This window comes from Eumetopias jubatus, unplaced genomic scaffold (assembly GCF_037043125.1).
Source record: "Eumetopias jubatus isolate StellerSeaLion01/CBP00866 unplaced genomic scaffold, mEumJub1_p1.0 scaffold_8, whole genome shotgun sequence".
Classification (NCBI taxonomy): domain Eukaryota; kingdom Metazoa; phylum Chordata; class Mammalia; order Carnivora; family Otariidae; genus Eumetopias; species Eumetopias jubatus.
Window position 1 is genome coordinate 8,643,579 of NW_028274814.1, and position 23,420 is coordinate 8,666,998.

Genomic DNA, 23,420 nt, shown 5'->3' on the forward strand with positions numbered 1-23,420 from the left:
AAATTTTATAAGAATACTTCTCTAAAAATTAATTTTAAAAGATTTAAATTGAACAACAGAAATACTTATGGGATTATAGAATTTTGAGGCATTTTTAAGTACTAGTATGATGTACGAGAAAAATATAAAACCCTATTTTAAAATTCACATGATTTTCTTATTCCACTGTGAACAGCATACTGATAGCTCTAATTTCCTATCTATGAATATAGGATGGTAGTTAAAGACTGGAGAAAGAATCTAGTATTAAAAAATTAATAATCAAGATCATCCAAGTTGAAGGTATTAAAGTCTCCAAAAACATGTATGATTATCAAGCAGGACCCAATATTCACATGAGGAAAGAAGAAAGGGAGAAAAAAAATCAAATCACCAGTATTTCTGAGTTTCAGATATGAAAGAATTCACGTGTTAAATTTAACAACTACGGGGGCGCCTGGCTGGCTCAGTCGGAAGAGTGTGTGACTCTTGATCTCAGCGTTGTGAGTTCAAGCCCCATGTTGGGTATAGAGATTACTTAAAATTTTTTAAATCTAAAACAAAAATTAACAACTATGAATACTAAAGTTTCCTGAGAATAATATAAAATGTATCCACTATTGGAGATATTTGAAAAAGTAAAAATCATCTTCCAGAAATAATTCTGTATACTCTGTTGGCAACCTTTCCTTCCTTATGATTCTACAATGACAAATAGTTCATATTAGAAAAAAACTATAAATTGTGAGTTCATTCATTTGATGTGTGTCTATGTATCTATTAAATGCAGATACATTTAAAAATAAATAAATCACAATCCAGAAACAAAATTTTATATTTTTTCTTTAAGAGTGTTGCAGCTTAAAATTTATTTCATTCATTGGATAAAGATTAAGAACCTCACTTACATAATCAGAAATTTCAGTTTTAATTAATGAAAAGGCTAAATGTTTACTTATTTCCTCTCTTTATTCTCAAAAAGATCTAAAACCTACCAAGATTATACCACACAGTAAGTTAAATCAGAAACCACAAGAAAGGGCACCTGGGTGGCTCAGATGATAAGTGTCTGCCTTTAGGTCAGGTCATGATCCCAGGGTCCTGGGATTGAGTCCTGCATCAAGCTCCCTCCTCAGCACCTCCCCTTGCTCGTGCACTCACACTCTCTCTCTCACAAAAATAAATATATAAAATCTTAAAAAAAAGAAAGAAACCACAAGAAAGACAATGGCCAAAAATTCAAAATTCATAATAAATCTGATTAAGGCCTAAAACAGATTTCACTTTGCATTATCTATAAACACAGGTTTTGCTAAATTAAATATAAGATATTACACTTTATTAAACTTAAATGTAAGGATGAAATTTTCTTCCAGTTCTTCATAAAAAATTAATAGTTTTAAGGATTACAAGTATCACATTTGATAAAATAATTATAATATTAACCATTATCAAATGTGCACCACTACACAGAGAACACAGGTTTTGGAATCATTCAAATGTAATTCAAATCTCAGTTCTCCCATTTACTAAGCCTATATTTTCTCATGGGATGAGGATTATGAAAGATTTAATAGCTAGTCCCAAAATGTTATTTTCCTTACCCCTGATTATTATATAAATTCTTCCTCAAAAAGTTCAAAATAAAGCTACCCTACAACCCAGCAATTGCACTACTAGGTATTTATCCAAAGGATCCAAACATAGTGATCTGAAGGGGCACCTGCACCCCAATGTTTATAGCAGCAATGTCCACAATAGCCAAACTACAGAAAGAACCCAGATGTCCACTGACAGATGAATGGATAAAGAAGATGTGTATGCGCGCGCACACACACACTGGAATATTACTCAGCCATCAAAAAGAATGAAATCTTGCCATTTGCAATGACGTAAATGGAGCTAGAGGGTATTATGCTAACTGAAATAACTCAGTCAGATAAAGACAAATACCATGATTTCACTCATATGTGGAATTTAAGGAACAAAACAGATGAACATAGGGGAAAGGAAGGGAAAAAAAGAAAAAGACGAAAACAGAGGGAGGCAGATCCTAAGAGACTCTTAACTATAGGGAAGAAACAGAGGGTTGCTAGAGGGGAGGTAGGCGGGGGGAGAGGAATAACTGGGTGATGGGCATTAAGGAGGGTGCTTGAATTAATGAGCACTGCAACTGATGAATCACTGAATTCTACCACTGAAACTAATAATACAGTCAGTATATATAAATTAAATTGAATTTAAATTTTAAAAAATATGTTGACAAGGGAGACAGAAAGAGATGGACTGAAAGAACAGACTAAAATGTTTTCTGCAAGGAAAAATTAGGGTAAGGATAAGTCATTAAAAAAAAAAGCACTGGGGGGAAAAGAAGAGAAAAGGAAAAACGTAAGACAGGACCAATCAATCAAGCACAAGCTTAAGACAAGGAAGAAAAGGAAAAATGTAAGTAAAAAAAGGTAAGTGGAAAAAATATTTTTCAGTATATGTAAGTATGATTATGGATATACTATAAACAGAAGTCTCAAATTTTTTCAATTACATGTTATAAATATACGTTACATATATGTTGTAAATATATACATTACATATATATTATAAATATATCTAAAACAGAGGATTTCGTTCATAGTATATCCCTAATAATACTGATTTTTCTCACTCTGCAATTATTTGTTTATAAATACTGTAGTAAAGAATTTAATTTTTTCACTGTAAATTGTTCAATTAGTGGTCATCTGTCAGTACCTGAAAGCTATAAATTATTACTACAGAGAGAAAAAAATAGAAAAAGAAATGATTCTAACACATCAACTTTCCACATGGAGAAAGAATTGGTAATGAGAATTCTAAGGAGAAATGTACACCTTGAAAGCATATATCTAATGGGACACAGATGGGGTTAAAAAGTTGAGGAATTTTTATCTAAAATTCTGGGGCACCTTGGTGGCTCAGTCAATTAAGCGTCTGCCTTTGGCTCGGGTCATGATCCCGGAGTCCTGGTATCAAGTCCCACATCGCGCTCCTGGCTCTGCGGGGAGTCTGTTTCTCCCTTTGACTCTCTCACCTCTCATGCTGTTTCTCTCTCTCTCTCTCTCAGATAAATAAATAAAATCTTAAAAAAAAAACAAAATTCTGAGCTCACAATTAGAGGATACTAAATAATATACTGTAACCTTTTTTCTTATTTATTTCCTCAACATAATTCATTTGCACTTATAAATCTTAAACATAAAAAAGGAATATAGGGTGCCTGGGTGGCTCGGTTGGTTAAGCAACTGCCTTCGGCTCAGGTCATGATCCTGGAGTCCCGGGAAAGAGTCCCGCATCGGGCTCCCTGCTCAGTGGGGGTCTGCTGGCTCTGACCCTCCCCCCTTTCATGTGCTGTCTCATTCTCCCTCTCTCAAATAAATCTTAAAAAAAAAAAAAAAAAAGGAGGGGCGCCTGGGTGGCTCAGTTGGTTAAGTGACTGCCTTCGGCTCAGGTCATGATCCCAGAGTCCTGGGACTGAGTCCCACATCGGGCACCCGGCTCAGCGGGGAGCCTGCTTCTCCCTCTGGCCCTCTCCCCTCTCACGCTGTTTCTCTCTCTCTCTCTCAAATAAATAAATAAATAAATAAATAAATAAATAAATAAATAAATAAATAAAATCTTTAAAAAAATAATAAAAAATAAAAAAGGAATATAAATTTGAGCCATATTTTTAAAAATTCATCTTTAATTATGACACATTATGCACATTACTTATAACATTCCATTATACAGAATTCCATCTGTCTGCTCATTTATTCACATTCAGAAAATATTAAATGGCTTCTTCCAAGCAAGACTTTATTCTAGGTGTTCTAGGAGATGCACAATTACGTTTCCTAACATCCAGTAGCTTATACTGATGCAGGGGCTTTAAAATGAATAATATTTAAATAAGAATGAAATTTTAAATTTTAGAATCTGATACAAAGATTGAGTAGATATTTTTAAAAACTATACTATAAAAGATTTCTGAAATTGGACATTTTACCATATGGGTATGAAGAGCCTCTGCTTCCAGAGCTGATTATTATTTTAGGCAAAACATACATTCTTCACTTAGATAAAGTTTTAACTATACTCTTAATGGAATTATTTTGAAAACAGTGGAATACCTTTGCAATATAAATTTTGAGAAACAATTTAAATTTCTGAATTTCCACAATTTCTAATATTATTTTAGTCTAAATGTAGAACAAAGGATAGAAATAGAAAAAAAAGTTTTTTGTAATATATGTTACCAAGGTAAAAAATGTCCAAGAAAAAAAATCTCCGCAATAATTGAATCCACTGAAGATTTCATTTAGGTATCAGTATAAACGTTATATTAAGAAAGCAAGAACGAAAGAAAGAAAGAAAAGTCATGTTAAGATAATTTAAAACTCACAGTAAGAATCGTTATCCTTGACCAAGTATCTTATTTCCTCCATTATGGAGAAGCTTTTCCCAATATAATTATCCTGTCATTATGCACTTTCCAGCCCATTTTCTTCAGCCTCCACCTTCAGTATTTACCAGAGTAAAAAAAAAAAAAAAAATTCAACTCATCATATTTCTACAAAATGGTTTGTTATGACCAACTTTCCATCACAAACATAAAATGATGATAGGTAGGCCACTGCTAAATTTTAAGAGTAAATAATATACAAACTAAATTCAGAGCAGGAAAACAAATTGCACAAGAGAGTACTTTACCTGGATACCAAAATTTAAGTCTTCAGCATCTGATGTAAGCCATGAATCATCAGTACCAGGTTTAATGAAAATACTTTAGAGCAAAAACATACAACAAAAACAAGTTCATTAGAAAGAAAAATCGAATGAAAGGTCAGCTATCTATTTACTGAATGAAGTTTCTTGATATAATTAAAATTTGGCCTCTGTTTTTGTTACTAAGTTTGTATTTTAATTCCTGTATCATTAATATACAAGTACTATATTAGTTTCATGTATACAATATAATGATTCGGCAATTCCATACATCACCCAGTGCTCATCATGACAAGTGCATTCCTTAATCCCTACCTCCTATTTCACCCATTTCCCCACCCATCTCCCCTCTGGTAACCATCAATTTGTTCCCTATCATTAAGACTCTGTTTCCTGGTTTGTCTTTTTTTTTTTTTCCCTTTGCTCATTTTTATTGTTTCTGAAATTCTACACATGAGTAAAATCATATGGTATTTGTCTTTCTCTGACTGACTTCACTTAGCATAATACTCTCTAGTTCCGTCCATTTCATTGCAAATGGCAAGATTTCATTCTTTTCTATGCCTGAATAATATTCCCCATTGTGTATATATATCACTTCTTTATCCATTCATCTATCAATGGACACTTGGGCTGACTCTGGTAAATAATGCAGTAGTAAACATAGGGGTGCATGTATCCCCTTGAATTGGTGTTTCTGTATTTTAGGGGTAAATACCCAGTAGTGCAATTATTGGATTATAGGGTGGTTCTATTTTTAACTTTTTGAGGAAACTGCATACTGTTTCCCACAGTGGCTGTACCAGTTTGCATTCCCACCAACAATCCAAGAGGGTTCCTTTTTCTCCGCATCCTTGTCAACACTTGTTTCTTGTTTTTGATTTTAGTCATTCTTACAGGTGTGCAGTGGTGTCTCATTGTAGTTTTGATTTTCCTTTTCCTGATGATGAGTGATGTTGAGCATCTTCTTATGTGCCTGTTGACCATCTGTATATTTTCTTTGGAAAAATGTCTGTTCATGTCTTCTGATCATTTTTAAACTGCGTTGTGTTTTGGGTGTTGAGTTCAATCGGTTCTTTATATTTGTATACTAACCCTTTATCAGATATATTATTTGCAAGTATCTTCTCCTATTCATAGGTTGCCTTTTCATTTTGTGGACTGATTCCTTCACTGTGCAAAAGCTTTTGATTTTGATGCAGTCCCAACAGTTTATTTTGGCTTTTATTGCTCTGGCCCCAGGAGACATAATCAGAGAAGAAACAAAAAACAAAAACACTGCTACAGCCAGTTTCAGAGAGATTACTGCTTGTGCTCTCTTCAAGTATTTTTATGATTTCAGTTGTCACATTTAGGTCTTAAACCCATTTTTGAGTTTATTTTTAAAGGAAGTGGTACAGTTTCATTCTTTTGCATGTAGCTGTCCAGTTTTCCCAATACCATTTGTTGAAGAGACTGCTTTTTCTCCATTGGATATTCTTTCCTGCTTTGTGAAAGATTAATTGACCATATAGTTATGGGTTTATTTCTGGGGTTTTCTGTTCTATTCCACTGATTATATTTGTTTTTTCCAGTACCATACTGTTTTGATTACTACACCTTTGTAATAGAACTGGAAATCTGGAATTGTGATACTTCCAGTTTGTTTTTCAATATTGCTTTGGCTATTCGAGGTCTTCAGTAGTTCCATACAAATTTTAGGACTGTTTGTTCTAGTTCTGTGAAAAATGTTGATATTTTAATAGGCATTGCATTAAATCTGTAGATTGCCTTGGGTAGTAGAGACGTTTTAACAATATGTGTTTTTCCCATCCATGAGCATGCAACGTCTTTCCACTTCTTCTGTCTTGACAATTTCTGTCATCAATGTTTTATAGTTGTTAGAGTATAGGTCTTTCAAAATTTGGTCTCTGTTTTTAAAAAGGTTTTCGTTATCTATTTTGCCTCCACCTCTCCGAAGATGTGAAATACCTACTAAAGACCCAGTCTCAGTTCCCATAACTAAGAGTGACAGGCAAAGAATTCTCTGAAATGTTTGAAAGTTAACTGTTCAAAAGTTAACCACAATTAATTATCACCTTACACCTCTCAGAATGGCTAGAATCAAAAACAAAAAAAACAAGTGTTGATGAGGATGTAGAGAAAAAGGAACCCTTGTGCAAGGGTGATGGGGATAGAAAATGGTGTGAAAAACAGTATGGAGGTTCCCTGAAATATTAAAAATAGAAATACCATATGATGCAGTAATTCCACTACTGGTTATTTACTTTCCCAAAGAAAATGAAAACACTAATTTGAAAAGATATATGCACCCCCATGTTTATTGCAGCATCATTTACAACAACCCAAGTGTCCATCAACAGATGTATCTCTTACACACACACACACACACACACACACACACACACACAAGAATGTTACTCAGCCATAAGAAAGAATATGATCTTGCCATTCGCAACAATGCACATGTACCTAGAGGGTATTGTGCTAAGTGAAATAAGTCAGAGAAAGACAAATGCTGTATGATTTCACTTATATGTAGAATCTAGAAAGCAGAACAAATGAACAAACAAAAAGCAGAAACAGACCCAGAAATAGAGAGAATTCTGTATTGCCAGAAGGGAAGGGGGTGGGGGACGGACACAATGGGTGAAGGGGAATGGGAGGTTCAGGATTCCAGTTATAGTAAGTCACAGGGATACAAGTACAGCATAGGGAATATAGTCAATGGTACTGTAATAGCATTATGCAGTAACAGATAGTAGCTACACTTGTGGTGAGCATGGTGTAACATACAGAGTTGTTCAAGCACTACCTTGTACACCTGAAACTAACTTACCATCTTGGGTCAACTATGCTTCAATTAAAAGAAATAAATAAATATATAAATGTTAAAGAACAAATTTATGTTATTAGTGGGAATACTATTCCCAGATTAAAAGATTAAAAATTATAAGGTCCAAATTTTTTCCTTCACAGGTCCTGCCTTATTTAGGTCTACATAAACTAGCAAGACCTTAAAAACCTTCACAGGCACTCAGATAACCAAGAAGAGAGACTGCTTTAAAAATAGAGTCCGGGTAGCTGTGCCTCTATTTCCCTATACACTGCCTAGTATTTTCTTTCTGTTCCCACTCCTATTATCACTCTTCTGCAGGGTTCAGTGGTACTCTCCAACCTTTAAGTCTTTAGCCTATGAAAGCACAGACTCCCAAAACAAGGATAGGCTCAAATGACCAAGAGTAGGAGCCATTTCCTGCTCCTGGAGAATAAGCTACATGGAGTTTCAGTCATCCATGTAGTCATCTCAACATAAACATGTTACCAACTACCCAAATAAAACTCTTACGGATTTGACAGCCAGTCCTACCCCACCAAACTCTACATGCACATGGGCAGGGCATCAGAGAATTAAGAAAAGAGGTGGAGTGAGGAGACCGCTACCTTGGGCCATACATCTATGTTGTGTAGAATCTCCATTCCGCCTATTACTCAAGAGGATCTAAGCCACTCTCTGTAACTTGGGGTGCAAGTAGATGATATCACATTCTTATATGCTGTAAAAAGATTCTTCCCAGTGGCTCAAATGATTTTAATATCTCTCAACAGAAAACCTGAAGTATGCTAGTTCGTTCAATTAAACCAACAAACAAAAAAGCTGCTCAAGATTCTCTTCAACCCTCTATTTTAATATGCCTTTCTAAACAACTCCCAATATCCTGTGTCCTTCATTCCTTTGTCTGTGTGTGTGTGTATCCTTCATTCCTATAATTCATCTTTATCTAACTTATCATAAACCCCACTATTCTGACATCTTTTCTAAAACTATCCAACCCAGTGTTATTCTTCTTGAAACTTGGCCTCTCCTGCTAATTCCTTCCTTACCCACCTTCACTGTTCACAAGACCCCCTCCCCATCTTTCAATTATTAAGACATTCACCTACAAGATGAAAAAAAGGAAAAAACCTGAATTTAAATCTCATTTCTGTCACTTATCATAGCCAAATAAGTCACTTTTAATCTCTTTTGAGTTTCAAATTCTCCATTTAAACAACCACTTGGTGAGGATGTTACACATAGGTTGCAGTACCAGAGGGTATTTTGATTAATTCATCTCTGAGATTCCTTAAAATCCTGAAATTCTATGTGCTTTTGATTTTGTCTAGAGAAAAACAGAGACTATTTAGCTGGCAGAAATGGAAAAAATTAATGGACTAAAAGAAACACCAAGAAAAGCAGAGAACAAAGTAAAAAAAAAAAAATCAAGAAAAGATTATAGAAAAGTCATGGAGAAAAGGAAAAAGGTCTACAAAAAAAGAAGCTTCAAAGAACTAGTCAAGGGTACTAGCCTAAAGGGAAAACTAGACTGGGAAGTCAGTAAATAGAGAATCATTTAGAAATAGCCTCTAAATAGATGATAAACTTAATTAACGTAACATGGTCTACACCTAGATTACATATCCTTCACTTCTGGAAACATCATTCCTCTCAAGGAGAGCAGACATCACTATATCTAAGAATTTGCCTGAAGAATTTGTCTTGCTTGTGTAAAAGCTATGTACTGTGGCCATAGGTAACTGAGATCCACCTTAAAATCTTTGACGGTAAAAACAAGAGACTAGTTACCACTGCAATAATGACCTCTAGTTACCACTAGTTGTCAAATATATTATGACAAACGCTTGAACGAACTGGTTTCTTAAGAAAACTCTAAAGCAGGGGTAACACATAACTAAATTTGAATGCGTTGATCTGACTAGGATCTGTATCTTAATCCCAGTGCTGCTGAGGGACAAAAGAATGGATGTGGGAGTCACACAGGCTGACAGTCAAATCATGGGTCTGCTACTCATTAACTATGCAATCACAGGTCCATTAATCAACCTCCCTGCACCACAGCTGACTAATAAAAAATAGGCTGTAATAGCAGAGCTACTTTGTGAAGCTGTTGTAATGACTATATAAGTAATAAAGGTCAAGCACATAATATAGTGTCTAGCCCAGAGTAGAACTCAACAAATGCTTTTCTCTGCATTCCCTTAGTTAACACATAATTTTAAAGACTCCATAAAAATCCTACCTGCTTAAAGACTATTCTTCAGAAATCTTATCCGCCACTAAAGAAAAAAGCAAAATACATTTTAAATCAACAACAGAAAAATACAGAATATTAAAAGTATAAGATTGATTTGTTAAAAAGTATTCCTTCAAGACCACACCTGGAAACCACATTGGAAAGACTATTAATTGTATTATTGGTAGGCAGTTAATGCATTAAGAAATCTTACTTTCTCCTCTACATTTACCAAATGCAAGAAAAGAATCGTATTTATCAGAATTTAATACCTTGTAACCAAACCCTATGAGACTGACAGAAACTGGTATCATTAGCAGAATCACTATCATAGACTGACAATGCCAAACTTAAATAACATGATTCTTCTGGACTTCCACTACTAGGAGCAGTTAAACGAGACTATATTTATTTTGCTGTAACACAACAGAACTTCTCCAGCTCTTCAGCAGAGGCTGTTAAGTTTAGGATGAAACATCTCATCACAAAGTTTGGTCTATAGCCAGTGTACTTTGCAGCATGGCAAAACATAGCCAACAGACTCTCTCTGGCCTTCTTTCCAATTGCAGGTAAGTATCAAAGATTTTGTGATTTTAGTGATTCTGGGTTTATAAAGTATAACCTCTTGAGATTATCTACTTTCATTGCTAGAGAGTCTATCTGGACCCACCTCTTAGACCAGGATGGTACCAATGGTTAGTGCTAGGTAGTACTACATGATGTCATTGTTCTCAACCCTCCCCACTAGTGACAAATGTCTACAGAAATCACACTTTTTCAGTCTATAAGTCATATGTCATCAGATCCTACACTGATGAACACAAACAAAGCAAAACAAAACAAAGGACAAAGAATATCTTGAATCACTACATTCAATTACCTTGGAATTTTAATTTTTTAAACATTCAAGAAGAGGGACGCCTGAGTGGTTCAGTTGGTTAAGCAGTTAAGCATCTGCCTTCAGCTCAGGTCATGACCTCAGGGTCCTGGGATTGAACCCCGCATCAGGTTCCCTGCTCAGCGGGGGTGTCTGCATCTCCCTCTCCCTCTGCCCCTCCCCCTCTTTGAGTTCTCTCTCTCTCTCAAATAAATAAATAACATCTTTAAAAAAATAAATAAAAAAATAAACATTCAAGAAGATATCCACTGTATGATTGCAACTATACGACATTCTGGAAAAAGCAAAACTTTTCAAGTTAGGAGTTAAGGGTTGCGGCAAAGGGAGTAGAATGAATAGAAACAGCACAGAGGACTTTTAAGGCAGTGAAACTATTCCGTGTCATTATACATTTGTTAAAACCAACAGAATGTACAACACCAAGACTGAACCGTAATGTAAATTATGGACTTTGGATGGTAAAGATGAGTTAATGTAAATAAAACAATCTATCACTGTGGTACAGGATGCTGACAACAGGGAAGGCTATGCATGTATGGCAACATGGGGTAAATGGAAACTGTCTGTACTTTCTGCTATATTTTGCTGTTAACTTGAAAATGTTCTAAAAAAGTAAGGCCTATTTATCGTGAAGAAAAAAAAGGTATCCACTGAGCCTGCTATTACCATGTATTAAAGATACAGCCACCATGAAAATTAAGATAAAGACCGAAGTAACAGAATACAGGTATTATTCACCAAACTGAAGTATATGAAAATACATAAAGCAAATACTTTTAATTGCATACTTAGGCAAGAAAATAATTGACAATGATATAATCGAATCTTATTTTATAATTATAAACAGGGATTCACCACCATATGAAACAAAACTGCATTATCCATATAATTAAGAGTTTTTATTCTAATTTTAAATCAGAAATCATTGTTTACGAATCATAATGAAAGTTTAATAAGATAAAAAAACAGATTATAATTACCTAATATTGCCCCAGTAATTTATGTACAAATACGGGTTAAATATTCACCAAAAGTCAAAAAAGTAACCAGCACTTTAATTTAATACAGATCATGCTACCGAAACCAGTACCATGTTATACCACCACATTACTTGCTGTCAAAATAAAATCTTAAAACAACAACAAAAATTAAGTCAGGGCTCTAATTCCTGTGCAAAAAAGATTCCATACAGCAGGCCAAAGACTGCCACCATTAGATCCCATTTGAATGGCTGGCCCTTGGTTGGTATCTGGGAACTTGGATTTTGGGAGGGTTCCCACCATTCCATAGCTGCTGAGAGTGGCTGTGCCTAAGTGTTGGTACAAACCAGGTGACTTATCCTGTATACTTGATTTCCTTCTGGGAACCTGGAATTTTGGTATACACTAGGGAGAAGATGCCTACGTGATTATCATTTCAAGAAAACTTCAGGCACCGAGTCTCTATAAGATTCTTGTACTGGCAGACAACATTTCGTACGTGTTGTCATAATTTGACGCCGGAGGAATTAAACACATCACTTGATGCTGGAGGAATTAAGCACATCCACAGGCAGAGGATTCTTAGAAGCCTGCACTTGGGTTTCCTCTAGACTTCACTCCATGCACCTTTCCTCTCTGCTGATTTTGCTTTGTATCCTTTCACCGTAATAAACCAAAGGCATGAGTACAAACATGCTAAGACCTGTGAGTTCTTCTAGTGAATAACCAAACCTGGGTGTCATTCTGGGAGCCTCTAATACAACTGCATTATGTGAAATTTTTATGATTTGGGTTGATGTTTTCTACATGATTACAGTCAGAAGGTTATTTCACAGAACACCTTTCCTTGAATCTGTTTTTCTTAGTATTTGCCTTGGAGATTCCTGTATTTCTACACCCATCTGAATAAAGGCATAAAAAGAATAGATGACATAATGATCAGAAAATAATGTCAAACAAGCAACAATCTTATTTTAATCAGGAAAAAAAGAGAATCCTGATGATTATCCATATGTTCTACATGATAAAACTTCCTATAAAAAAAATAAAAAGATCACATAAATTTTCTCCAACTAAATAGGGCTTAATTTGGGGCACCTGGGTGGCTCAGTCATTAAGCACTTGCCTTCAGCTCAGGTCATGGTCCCAGGGTCCTGGGATCGAGCCCCACATCGGGCTCCCTGCTCAGCGGGAAGCCTGCTTCTCCCTCTCCCATTCCCCCTAGCTGTGTTCCCTCTCTCGCTGTATCTCTGTCAGATAAAAAAAAAAAAAAAAACTTTAAAAAAAATAAATACATAAATAAATAGAGCTTAATACCATTTTTATGGTACTTATGAATCAACAAGGTAACCGGGATAATTATAGAAAAATATATAACTATCATACACAGTTTAACAACACAATATTGATTTTTGTTTCCAGTGTTTTTCTTAATTTCTTATAGAATTAAAAACATAGTTCACCTATTAAAGGCAGTTGTTGACAAACTAGTCAAAAAGCCAAAAACAGGGTGCCTGGGTGGCTCAGTCGTTAAGCGTCTGCCTTCGGCTCAGGTCATGATCCCAGGGTCCTGGGATCGAGCCCCACATTGGGCTCCCTGCTCAGCGGGAAGCCTGCTTCTCCCTCTCCCACTCCCCCGTTTGTGTTCCTGCTGTTGCTATCTCTGTGTGTCAAGTAGATAAATAAAATCTTTAAAAAAAAAAGCCAAAAATACTCCATCCAAAATGTAAGATGAATTATCCACTCCACCCTGAAAATAGTGGATTTGATCATTAAAGATCAACAGGGCTCATTTGGGGGAAAACAGAGTGAGTTATCTTATATACAGAGATGGATAAAAACTTGGTAATATAATTGGCCATATATTCTTGTTAAATCACAGTTTACCAATTTCTGAAAAAAATATAAAAACATGTCACATTAAAACTATATCAGAGAAAAATTTCTGACAATCCAGAAAATGCTTTCAGTCTTGGCAGACCATCATCAGTAACTCTGTCACTGTGATACAGATACAAAGAAATTCAGCACAAGAAACTAATAAAATATGAGATACACTTAAATTAGGTAGCCCATGACCTTAGAAGGAAATAGACATATATGTCAAACATACATACGGTAAAAGTGTGTTCTCATACTGTTGGATTCCAAGACAATTTTCCTTAGCGCTTTCTTTAGAGATGAAATTCAGAAAGGAGCAGTAAAAGTGGAGACATTAGAAGAAGGCAAATGAAAAGAGGATCAAGGGAGACAGCACTAACAAAAATAGTCAGGTATTGACTGTTTTTACTGACACCGAATTCCTAAACTAGTGAGACTAGTATATTCAGCATATCACCTTATATTTTCTCCTTGGCATTATACTAGTTTTCTGCAATAAAATATTTAAAAGAGGTCAAAAGGCTCCAAACTGCAGGTCTGTCAACTATTTCTGATCAAAATTTAAAACTCTCAAAATACAGCTGCATCAGGATTCCATATCAGAGATAGGGCCCGACAGTGGCTTCCTGCCTGTTGCTGTTTTGTTTTCGTATTCATCCAGGAGAGTGTATCAAGGACTTGAGGAAAAACTCAAGTATCTCCACAAGAGACAGGTAAGAAAGACAACACTTTTCCTCGCACTTGACTCCTAGGTTTTGACAATTATGGAAAAATGTTGGCAAGTCTACTCACCAGGCTAGACCATTTTCCCTTGACCCTGTCCGGGTAGATACTGCAGTTACAAAAAAGTCACGTAGGACCTTACTTGATGTGTTATTTTTCCATATTTGGACACAGAAAGTACCAGTCATGTAAATAATAGATTTTACAACTCAAAAATTCTTTTGAAAAGGTTACCACCAAAGAGCTTTTAAAAGTTAAATCCAACTTTCTTTTGTTATTTCATTTTATACACTTAATACTCCTCCTTGAAATATTTTTTTAAATTTTTTCAACATCACTTCCTCTACTTCCTCTCCTACATTTCCCCAGTCACCCCTCAGTCTTCTCTACTAACTCCTACCCCTCCATCCACCCCTTATATATTGGTATTCCCAGGGTTTGTTCACTGGCCTTCTTCTCATTCTCTATGTTTCTCCACCATGGACAAGCTCAATCTTTGTCCAAGCTATGACTTCGCCTAATAATTCTTCAAATCTGCACCTCCAACCTAGAAGCTCTATCTCCAGCTAGAAACTCCTCGTATTCAATTACCCAATTACTGAAAATATACTACGTGGACATTCCATCAAATTCAACATATACAGAAAAAAACCTGGTCTTCCCTATTCCCACCGCTCTCCTCTCTTCATCCAATAAAGTCCTACTCATTCTTCCTGTCCCATTTAAATGCTAGTGTACAACCTGGAAACATGAATCTTCTTAGATTTCCTCTCTCCCCTAACTTTTTACATTCAATAATCATGAAATCATATTAACTATACTTCTTTTCTGTCTCTTCTATTTCCCCTGCCACTGCCCTACTCAAACATGAGCTCTTAACTGATGACTTCCAGAGGGGGAAAAAAAGCCACCAACTATTATTGTTATTTCTTAAATGAATAAAGAAATTTTGAGCAAAATGAATGAGAAAGGGGGCGCCTGGGTGGCTCAGTCAGTTAAGCATCTGCCTTCAGCTCAGGTCATGGTCTCAGGGCCCTGGGATCAAGTCCCGCATTGGGCTCCTTGCTCAGCTGGGAGTTTGCTTCTCCCTCTCCCACTGCCCCTCCCTCCATTGTTCTCTGTCTCTCAAATAAAATCCTCTAAAAAAAGTATGCATACACGTATTTGTATAGACGTAAAAAGTATGAAGGAGGGGCGCCTGAGTGGATCAGTCATGAGGCGTCTGCCTTAGGCTCAGGTCATGGTCCCAGGAGTCCTGCATCCAGCTCCCTGCTCGGCAGGAGGCCTTCTTCTCCCTCTCCCACTCCCCCTGCTTGTGTTCCCTCTCTTGCTGTGTCTCTCTCTGTCAAATAAAATCTTAAAAAAAAAGTATGAAAGAATATATTCTACAATATGATGTCTGTGCAATGAGGTTATGGAGGATTTTTATTTTCTTCTCTGTATTTTTCTTTTTGGCATTTTTGGCAATGAGCATGTATTGCTTTTAGGGTGAGAAACAATAAGCTCTTTTAAAACTACAGGAATCAAAATTATTTTAAGATACATTATTTTCTGCCTATTTCTTTGAAAAGCTTTATTTCAATCAGTTATAGCTCTTCTCATTCAAAAAAGGATTTAAATTGCTAAAAGATGGTTTGATCTCTTCTCAATGAAAAAGTTCACCTTTTGTATCTTTCCTAACTTCAGTTTAAATTCAGGCATATTCATGGGGCGACTGGGTGGCTCAGTCTGGTAAGCGTCTGTCTTCAGCTCTGGTCATGATCTCAGGGTCCTGGGATCGAGTCCCAAATCGGGCTCCCTGCTCGGCGGGAAGCCTGCTTCTGCCTCTGATCCCCTCCCTCTCATGCTGTTTCTCACTCTCTATTTCTCTCTCTCAATTAAATAAATAAAACCTTTAAAAAAATAAATTCAGACATATTCAATGGATTAAGCAACCAGGAATTACAAATGTTTACCATCTTTCAAAGCATAAAATGCATAAGGGTCCTATATGAGCCCAGTTAAGCCTGCCTATAGTACACAAAATATCTTCACCATCTCTACCAACATCACATACCACTAACTCTCCATCCAGCTGATGATACATTCTCCTAAAATTGAGTCTTCTTGATATAAACTTCTTGAAGTTCAGTTTTTTAAAAGGTTTAATACTGTTTTCAACAGGTCAAGTCAGACTTCCTTTTCCAAACAACTGGTAGGACTCCTCCAGATGTAAGCGAGGATGCAATAGGAAGTTATTCAAGTAAGAGGGCGGAAAACTATCAGCAGAAAAGAAGGAAAGGGACAAAAGCAGGGAAGGAATAGGTTTTGTTTTGTAGAACCAACAGTTCCAGCCAAGGAGACATGTTTCACCTGGGAGCCCCTTGCTAGCTGTGTCTCCCCTGACAGCCCCTTATGGGAGCCAGTATGAGCTGGACTGGACCTGACGAACTGCAGAGAAGCCCCTCTGACTTGTCCTGAAGTTACCTTTAGCTCATTATACTACCAAGATCTCCTAGAGGCGGAGCTTTCCACCATTTTTTTGAACTAGCATGTTGACATTCTGGGCATGAGTAACTGAACCGAAGTGCTTAGGTGAACTCCCTGCCCCACCCCCTAATACACTGAATAAAAGCTTCCCTATACTAACCCCACCAAGAGAGTGCTTTGAGAACCATCTGTCTCCTTACTTGTAACTAGTAATAAAGTTCTTTGTTTTCAACACTCCCTTGGGTTTCCTTCAGTTTGATGCATCTCAAGTGGCAAACCCCTTGAGTTTGGTTACACAGATAGTGTCATATTGGTAAATAACATTTTCATGCATCCGGCTGATCAAACCAGAAACACTTCTTTCCATCATCCCTCATATCCAATCCCTCATTAAATTCTACTCTTTGGGGGCGCCTGGGTGCCTCAGTCATTAAGCGTCTGCCTTTGGCTCAGGTCATGATCCCGGGGTCCAGGGATCTAGAACTGCATCGGGCTCCCTGCTGGGCGGGAAGCCTGCTTCTCCCCCTCCCACTCCCCCTGCTTGTGTTCCTGCTCTCACTATCTGTCTCTCTGACAAATAAATAAAATCTTTAAACAACAACAAAAAATTCTACTCTTTGAACAAAACAAACAAAAAAAGCTAACTCATCGCCTTCTTCCCATAACCATTGCTTCCACTTTAGTGGCACGTTATCCCCCTCCTGGATTACTGCAATAACATCCTTAACCGAAAACACTTCTACTCTTGCCCTTCTACATTCTCCATAGAAGCCAGAGTGATCTACTGAAAATGTAAATCTGATCATGGCATTCTGTGCTTAAAAACATTCAATGGTTCCCGATACACTTAAAATGAAATCCGAAGTTCCTTATTAGGGGCGCCTGTGGCTCAGTCGGATAGGTGGACCGTTAAGCGTCTGCCTTCGGCTCAGGTCATGATCCCAGGATCTTGGGATGGAGTCCTGCGTTGGGATCAAGCCCTGCATAGGGCTCCCTGCTCAGCGGGGAGTCTGCTTCTCCTTCTCCCTCCACCCTCCCCGATAAATATATAAAATCTTAAAAAAAAAAAATTACCTTAATATAACTTCCTGTATGATCTGCCTAAGGCTTCTCCCCAATCTCATTTCTGTCATCACACCCTTTAATCACTACATTCTAGCCAGACTGGCCTTATTTTGGTTCCTCCAATCAGCTAAGCTCTTCCCTATCTCAGGACCTCCAGATAGCCTTGCATATACCTGAGATACCTGTTCACTTCCATTCACTCTTCACCTGGCTAACTCCTATTCAATTTTTCTTCATAGCACCATCAAGATTCCACATTTGTTTTGTCCACCTGGCAGGCACATTACTGATGCCCAATGAATAACTAATCACTTCATTTTCGATTATCCAGCCAGTACTAGCAAAAAAACAAAACAAAATAAAAAAAAACAAGACAGTGGGGTTACACGTAATTATATGCTGAAACTAAAGTGTTAAAAATTATCTTAAAATCTGAATGTGTTCACAAACTGCTTATTTGCAAAACTGCGAACTCCAAAAAAAAAAAAAACCTATCAAAATGTTGCCATCAAAAAAAAAAAAGATTTCGGGGGGGCGCCTCGGTGGCTCAGATGGTTAAGCATCTGCCTTCGGCTCAGGTCATATTCCCAGGGTCCTCGGATCGAGCCCCGCATCGGGATCCCTGCTCCTTGGGAGCCTGCTTCTCCCTCTGCCTCTATCTCTGTCTCTCATGAATACATAAATAAAATCTTTAAAAAAAATACCTAAAAGATTTTTAGGGGAGCCTGGATGGCTCCGTCGTTAAGCGTCTACCTTGGGCTCAGGTCGTGATCCCAGGGTCCTGGGATTGAGCCCCGCATCGGGCTCCCTGCTCGGCGGGAAGCCAGCTTCTCTCTCTCCCTCTCCCTCTGCCTGCCCGCCGCTCCCCGTGCTTATACTCTCTCTCTACCGCTGTCTCTATGTCATATAAAAATAAATAAAATCTTTAAAAAAAAATTCCACGCTATCAACTCGAGAAACCAATGTCTCCATCATATCGATCTCTGCTACATCGTCCGCCTTTTACTCTCAGCCTAGCCGCTGATCTCTTCTCAACCCTAGGACTCGCTTTGCCTTGATCGCTTCCCTCCTAGGATCCCGAACGAGAAACAGCTGCTATGAAACGCAAGCGGCAAACAGGAGTGGAGAAAAAAAGGACCGGAAGCCGGACTCACCTGGGGCTGCACCGTACTCGACAGGGAAGACATCTCCGGGCCCTCAGCGACCTCACCCGCCTGCCGAAAGTGCCCCCTCTGTCCACGGCTCGGCGGGGAGGTGCTGAGCCCTTCCTTCCTTCCTTTTCCCCTCTCCCCTTTGCTCTTACTCTTCCTAGAAACAGAAAATGGCTTCCCCTTCTTACAGCTGCTGCAACGAGACAATCCGCCCCGGAAGGCAAGGCTCCAACGCAACACTACTTGCGGGGCAGGTGGGCAATAAAGGGGACTACGCGTATCTACTGCAGCCGCTGAGGTACCCTGGCCCGCAAACTCGTTGATGTTCACGTTGACTAATACAAGCGCGGGTTCCCCAAGCTCTCTGGTCTTATTTTTTAAGGGGGGACGGCATTGACCCTGTTAAATCTTTGTACACCTAACTTATCAAATCTTCCAGTATATTCTCCTTTTCCGACTGGGCCTTGAGCTACGATAAACTCTTTGGCTACTATTTGGTGCTCTTTACCCTCCCCACAGTAAATCGAAAATTCTTCCTATTGGTCCTAGTCCGCTTCAGTCAGGCAAGTCACATCCCATTATAGGTCAGATGGCAGGGCCAGCCACCGGCTTCCCGCTCATCCAGTTTCTCCACATTCTCTGATTTCCACTAGCCAGATCGAAGGGGCTTACATTTCTCGCGAGGCTGCGAAGTCGCGAAGGAGTAAAAAACAGAGAAAACAAAACAAAGCAAAAGTGAGATGAAGGCAGGGTCCCCACCAAACCTCGAGTGGAGGTCAGGAGGAACCTCAATTCTGCGATTGAGCTTCAAGTCCGCGCAGTAGCCCCTTTCTCTTGTAGGCCAAAGGGTCTCTGCCTCTTCCCTCATGACAAATGAAGTAATTGGGCCGCCGTCACCGCCCTCGAAGAGTCTGTGGTTGGTTGGAGAATTTCCCAACGTCCCCGCCCACACCGCCATCGGGTACTTACGTGCCGAGGAACAAGAGGTGACTGGGCCGGCCTGCGCTGGGCTCGCGGCGGGTCTGCGCTGGGCTCCGCTCGGCGAGCGCGGCGAGCGCGGCAACGCGGTGACGTCACTGACGACGAACTGCGTGGGCGGGGTCTTCCCGTGAACCCAGGCGGCGGGAGTTGTGGCTCGGCAAGGGCCTTAGCTGATGCTGCCGCCTTCCGCCTGGGCTGGCTTACGATGGAGCCCACTGCGGGGAGCGAGGAGAGTGAAGGAGACGCGGTGACAGGGAAGTGCGTGAATAGGATCCCGGTGCCAAGACCTCCCTCCATTGAGGAATTCACCATAGTGAAGCCCATTAGCCGTGGCGCCTTTGGGAAGGTGTATCTCGGGCAGAAAGGCGGCAAGTTGTATGCTGTGAAGGTAAGAAGTCGGGGAGTAAAGAAAGGGAAAGGGTCCGAACCTTCGGCCCTCTTTCCTGCCCCTGAATTGGGCAGGCCCCAGGGCCATAGGAGCCTCTATGGCCCTGTGATATGACCTCTTACTTGGGGTGACAAGAGCGCCGACAGGCTGGGTGTCTCGCCTCTGCCCCACTTTTCTTTTCACACCGCCAATGCCTAGGATACGCCAGGATTTCTGAATCCTTTTTACCACCTTGACCTTTACCGGGATTAAGTTGGAAAGATTAAATTTGAAACAGTTATTTTTTTAAGATTTTATATATTTATTTATTTGACACAGAGAGAGAGAGAGAGAGACAGCGAGAGAGGGAACACAAGCAGGGGGAGTGGGAGAGGGAGAAGCAGGCTTCCCGCCGAGCAGGGAGCCCAATGCGGGGCCGATCCCAGGACTCTGGGATCATGACCTGAGCTGAAGGCAGTGGCTTAACCAACTGAGCCTCCTAGGCGCCCCAGAAACAATTATTTAAAGACTAAACTGAAACATGTTAGAACATGTCACTCCTTTATCCTTGCAGCAGTACGTATCATTACAGAAGCACTCAAGAGCTTTCAATGTATTTGAGGCTCTTCTGGCCACTCTTGGTCCTCACCCACTCCCTAGTTTCAGGTTACTCTTATTTCAGCACTGAGTGAAACATGATAAAGGAAAGAAACCAGCAGTCTGAGTGCTGATGCAGTTTCAACTTCCTGTTGGACATTGCTATGTGAATATCTACCAGGTATCTTGAAATTGTACTTGCCTGACATTGCCTGCTTCAACACTGAATCTTCTGTATTCCCTCTCTCTGTTTAATAAAATCACCTTCATCACTCTCATTCAGCCGAGAAACTTGAATCATTTTAACTTTCCTCTACTTCATCTGTATAACCAATGTCTCAACTAGTCCTGTCAATTCTGTCTCATATTCCTTTATTTTCCATCTCATTCCCAAGACTACCCAAATACAGGACTTCATTTTTTTCTTTCTTTTGTTTTTTTTTCCTCCTCCTTCCCTCCCGCTTTCCCTCCCTCCCTTCCTTTTTAAAAGTACAAGTCAATTTTTGGTAAATTAAAGATTGGGTAACTATCAACACAAATCCAATTTTAGAACATATCCATCACCCTAAAAAGACCTCCTGCCTGTCTGCAGTACCTCCCTCTAACACCCCTAGCCCCAGGATACCAGCAATCTACTTTCTGTCTCTATAGGTTTGCCTTTTCTCTACCTTGCATGTAAATGGAATCATGCAATATATAGTCTTTTGCATCTGAGTTTTTTTGTTTGTTTGTTTTTTACTGGACAACATCTTTGAGATTCATCAAACCTTCTTTTACATACCTAGTCTATTGGAATAGGCCCCTAAATAGAATCCCTAACTTTTTCATCCCCTCCTTAGGCTGTGGCTCGCAAGCTAAAGTCCAAACTCCTTAGAAAAGCAATCGTAGGGCGCCTAAATGGCTCAGTCGGTTGAGCGTCTGCCTTCCGCTCAGCTCTTGATCCCAGGAGTCGCGCACCGCATGGCTCCTCCTCAAACCTTACCTGACCTTTCAGACCCACTCCATTGAAATCAATTCTTCCTTGATTCATATGTTCCACCAATTTTTTGCTTTTCCTTCTACTATACTTCCTAATCAGTCATTATCAGTTGTTGAAATAAAAACACCAATTCATTTTTTCGATGAATATCTGTTGAGTATCCCCTTCGTGTGTAGGGTCTAGGGTGCAGTGGTGAACAAAACAAACATGCCTTCACAGAGCTTCCAATCTAGGGAAATGATGGGCGAAATCATGTTACAGACTGACTTTGACAATTTCCCTCAATTTTCGTATGGAAGGATATAAGGCTGGAATTTATACTGTATTAATTATACACATTAATATTGATTTTATTACTCTAATGAGTCTCTGGAAGAAATATGTCTTTTAATCATCCTGACAATTGATCTTAATGTTACTGACTTCAATTTAGTGCCCCAGTTTTAATATAGATTGTATTACAGTTTTGCTTCTGTACCAATTACCTTGAAACTTGAAAAGAGTAATTTGTCATTTTCTGTAAGACAGCATTTGAGACTGTTAACTTTCAGTAGTTTTAACTATTAAGATTTTTTTCTAGGCACACAAACTTCCTATATTCTTCCTCTTTCTGACTCAGTTCCCATCCATCAAAGAATCAGAAGTTAAAGAAAATTTATTAGCTGCTAATTACCTGTGCCTAGCTTCCTGATTATCTGGGGGCTTATTAGGAACATTACCACCTTAGAATTTATTTTAAGAATAGTAGAGTGGAATTTCTTTTCTACTAACATGTAGGGCACTAGGGGCGCATTTGTTTACTTCTTTTTTCCTTCTCAAAAGGGATGTGATACTTTTGCCACTTGATGCTAAAATAAGTAGTTCTCTTGAAGAAAGTTTAGTTTTGTTTTACCATATTAGCTGTTTTTCTGACAGTTTCCTGAGGGCAATGACAGTGACATCTATGTTTGCTCTCTCTGGTTATTTCCACAAAGGCAACTCTGAAACCTGAGAACACTTTTGTAATAAAAAATAAAACGTACGTATTGTTATGTTGTCTACCATAGGTTGTCAAAAAAGCAGATATGATCAACAAAAATATGACTCATCAGGTACAAGCTGAGAGGGATGCACTAGCACTAAGCAAAAGTCCTTTCATTGTCCATTTGTACTATTCACTACAGTCAGCAAACAATGTCTACTTGGTAAGTAAATAATTTTACATTTTTTTCTTCACACATTAGCAATCACTGACTTCATTGACTTAAGAATACAATTGGGGGGGGGGGTGGCACTTGGCTGCTCAGCCGGTAGAGCATGCAACTCTTTGATCTCAGGGTTGTGAATTCAAGCCCCACATTGGGTGTAGAGATTACTTAAAAATAAATCTTTAAGGGGCACCTGAGTGGCTCAGTCGGTTGAGCGTCTGCCTTTGGCTCAGGCCCTGATCCCGGGGTCCTGGGATCGAGCCCCGCATTGGGCTCTCTGCTCACGGGAGAGCCTGCTTCTCCCTCTCCCTCTGCCTGCTGCTCCCCCTGCTTGTGCTCTCTCTCTCC

The 23,420-nt window shown here is 38.8% G+C and overlaps 2 protein-coding genes across 11 annotated transcripts in view; one reads left to right on the forward strand and one right to left on the reverse strand.

The window, feature by feature from the left end:
* The window catches only part of LOC148163633 (ankyrin repeat domain-containing protein 26-like), a 31,778-nt gene extending 11,857 nt beyond the window's left edge, over window positions 1-19,921 (reverse strand). Inside the window, exon 1 of the mRNA XM_088025509.1 lies at window positions 18,965-19,921. Coding sequence (XP_087881635.1) covers window positions 18,965-18,997 — 33 coding nt within the window. The 5' untranslated portion in view covers window positions 18,998-19,921. The remainder of the gene's footprint in view (window positions 1-18,964) is intronic.
* Window positions 19,922-20,074: 153 nt separating this feature from the next.
* LOC114203616 (serine/threonine-protein kinase greatwall) overlaps window positions 20,075-23,420 on the forward strand; it is a 36,392-nt gene continuing 33,046 nt past the window's right edge. For 9 of the 10 annotated variants that reach the window (XR_015768752.1, XR_015768750.1, XR_015768751.1 and 6 more), the window contains exons 1-2: window positions 20,075-20,330; window positions 22,932-23,069. Coding sequence is in view for 7 of the 10 variants with exons in the window: in XM_088025488.1 (XP_087881614.1) it covers window positions 20,148-20,330; window positions 22,932-23,069 (321 nt within the window). In the remaining 3 variants the exon portion in view is untranslated. The remainder of the gene's footprint in view (window positions 20,331-22,931; window positions 23,070-23,420) is intronic. The other variant, XM_088025494.1, reaches the window with a different exon arrangement.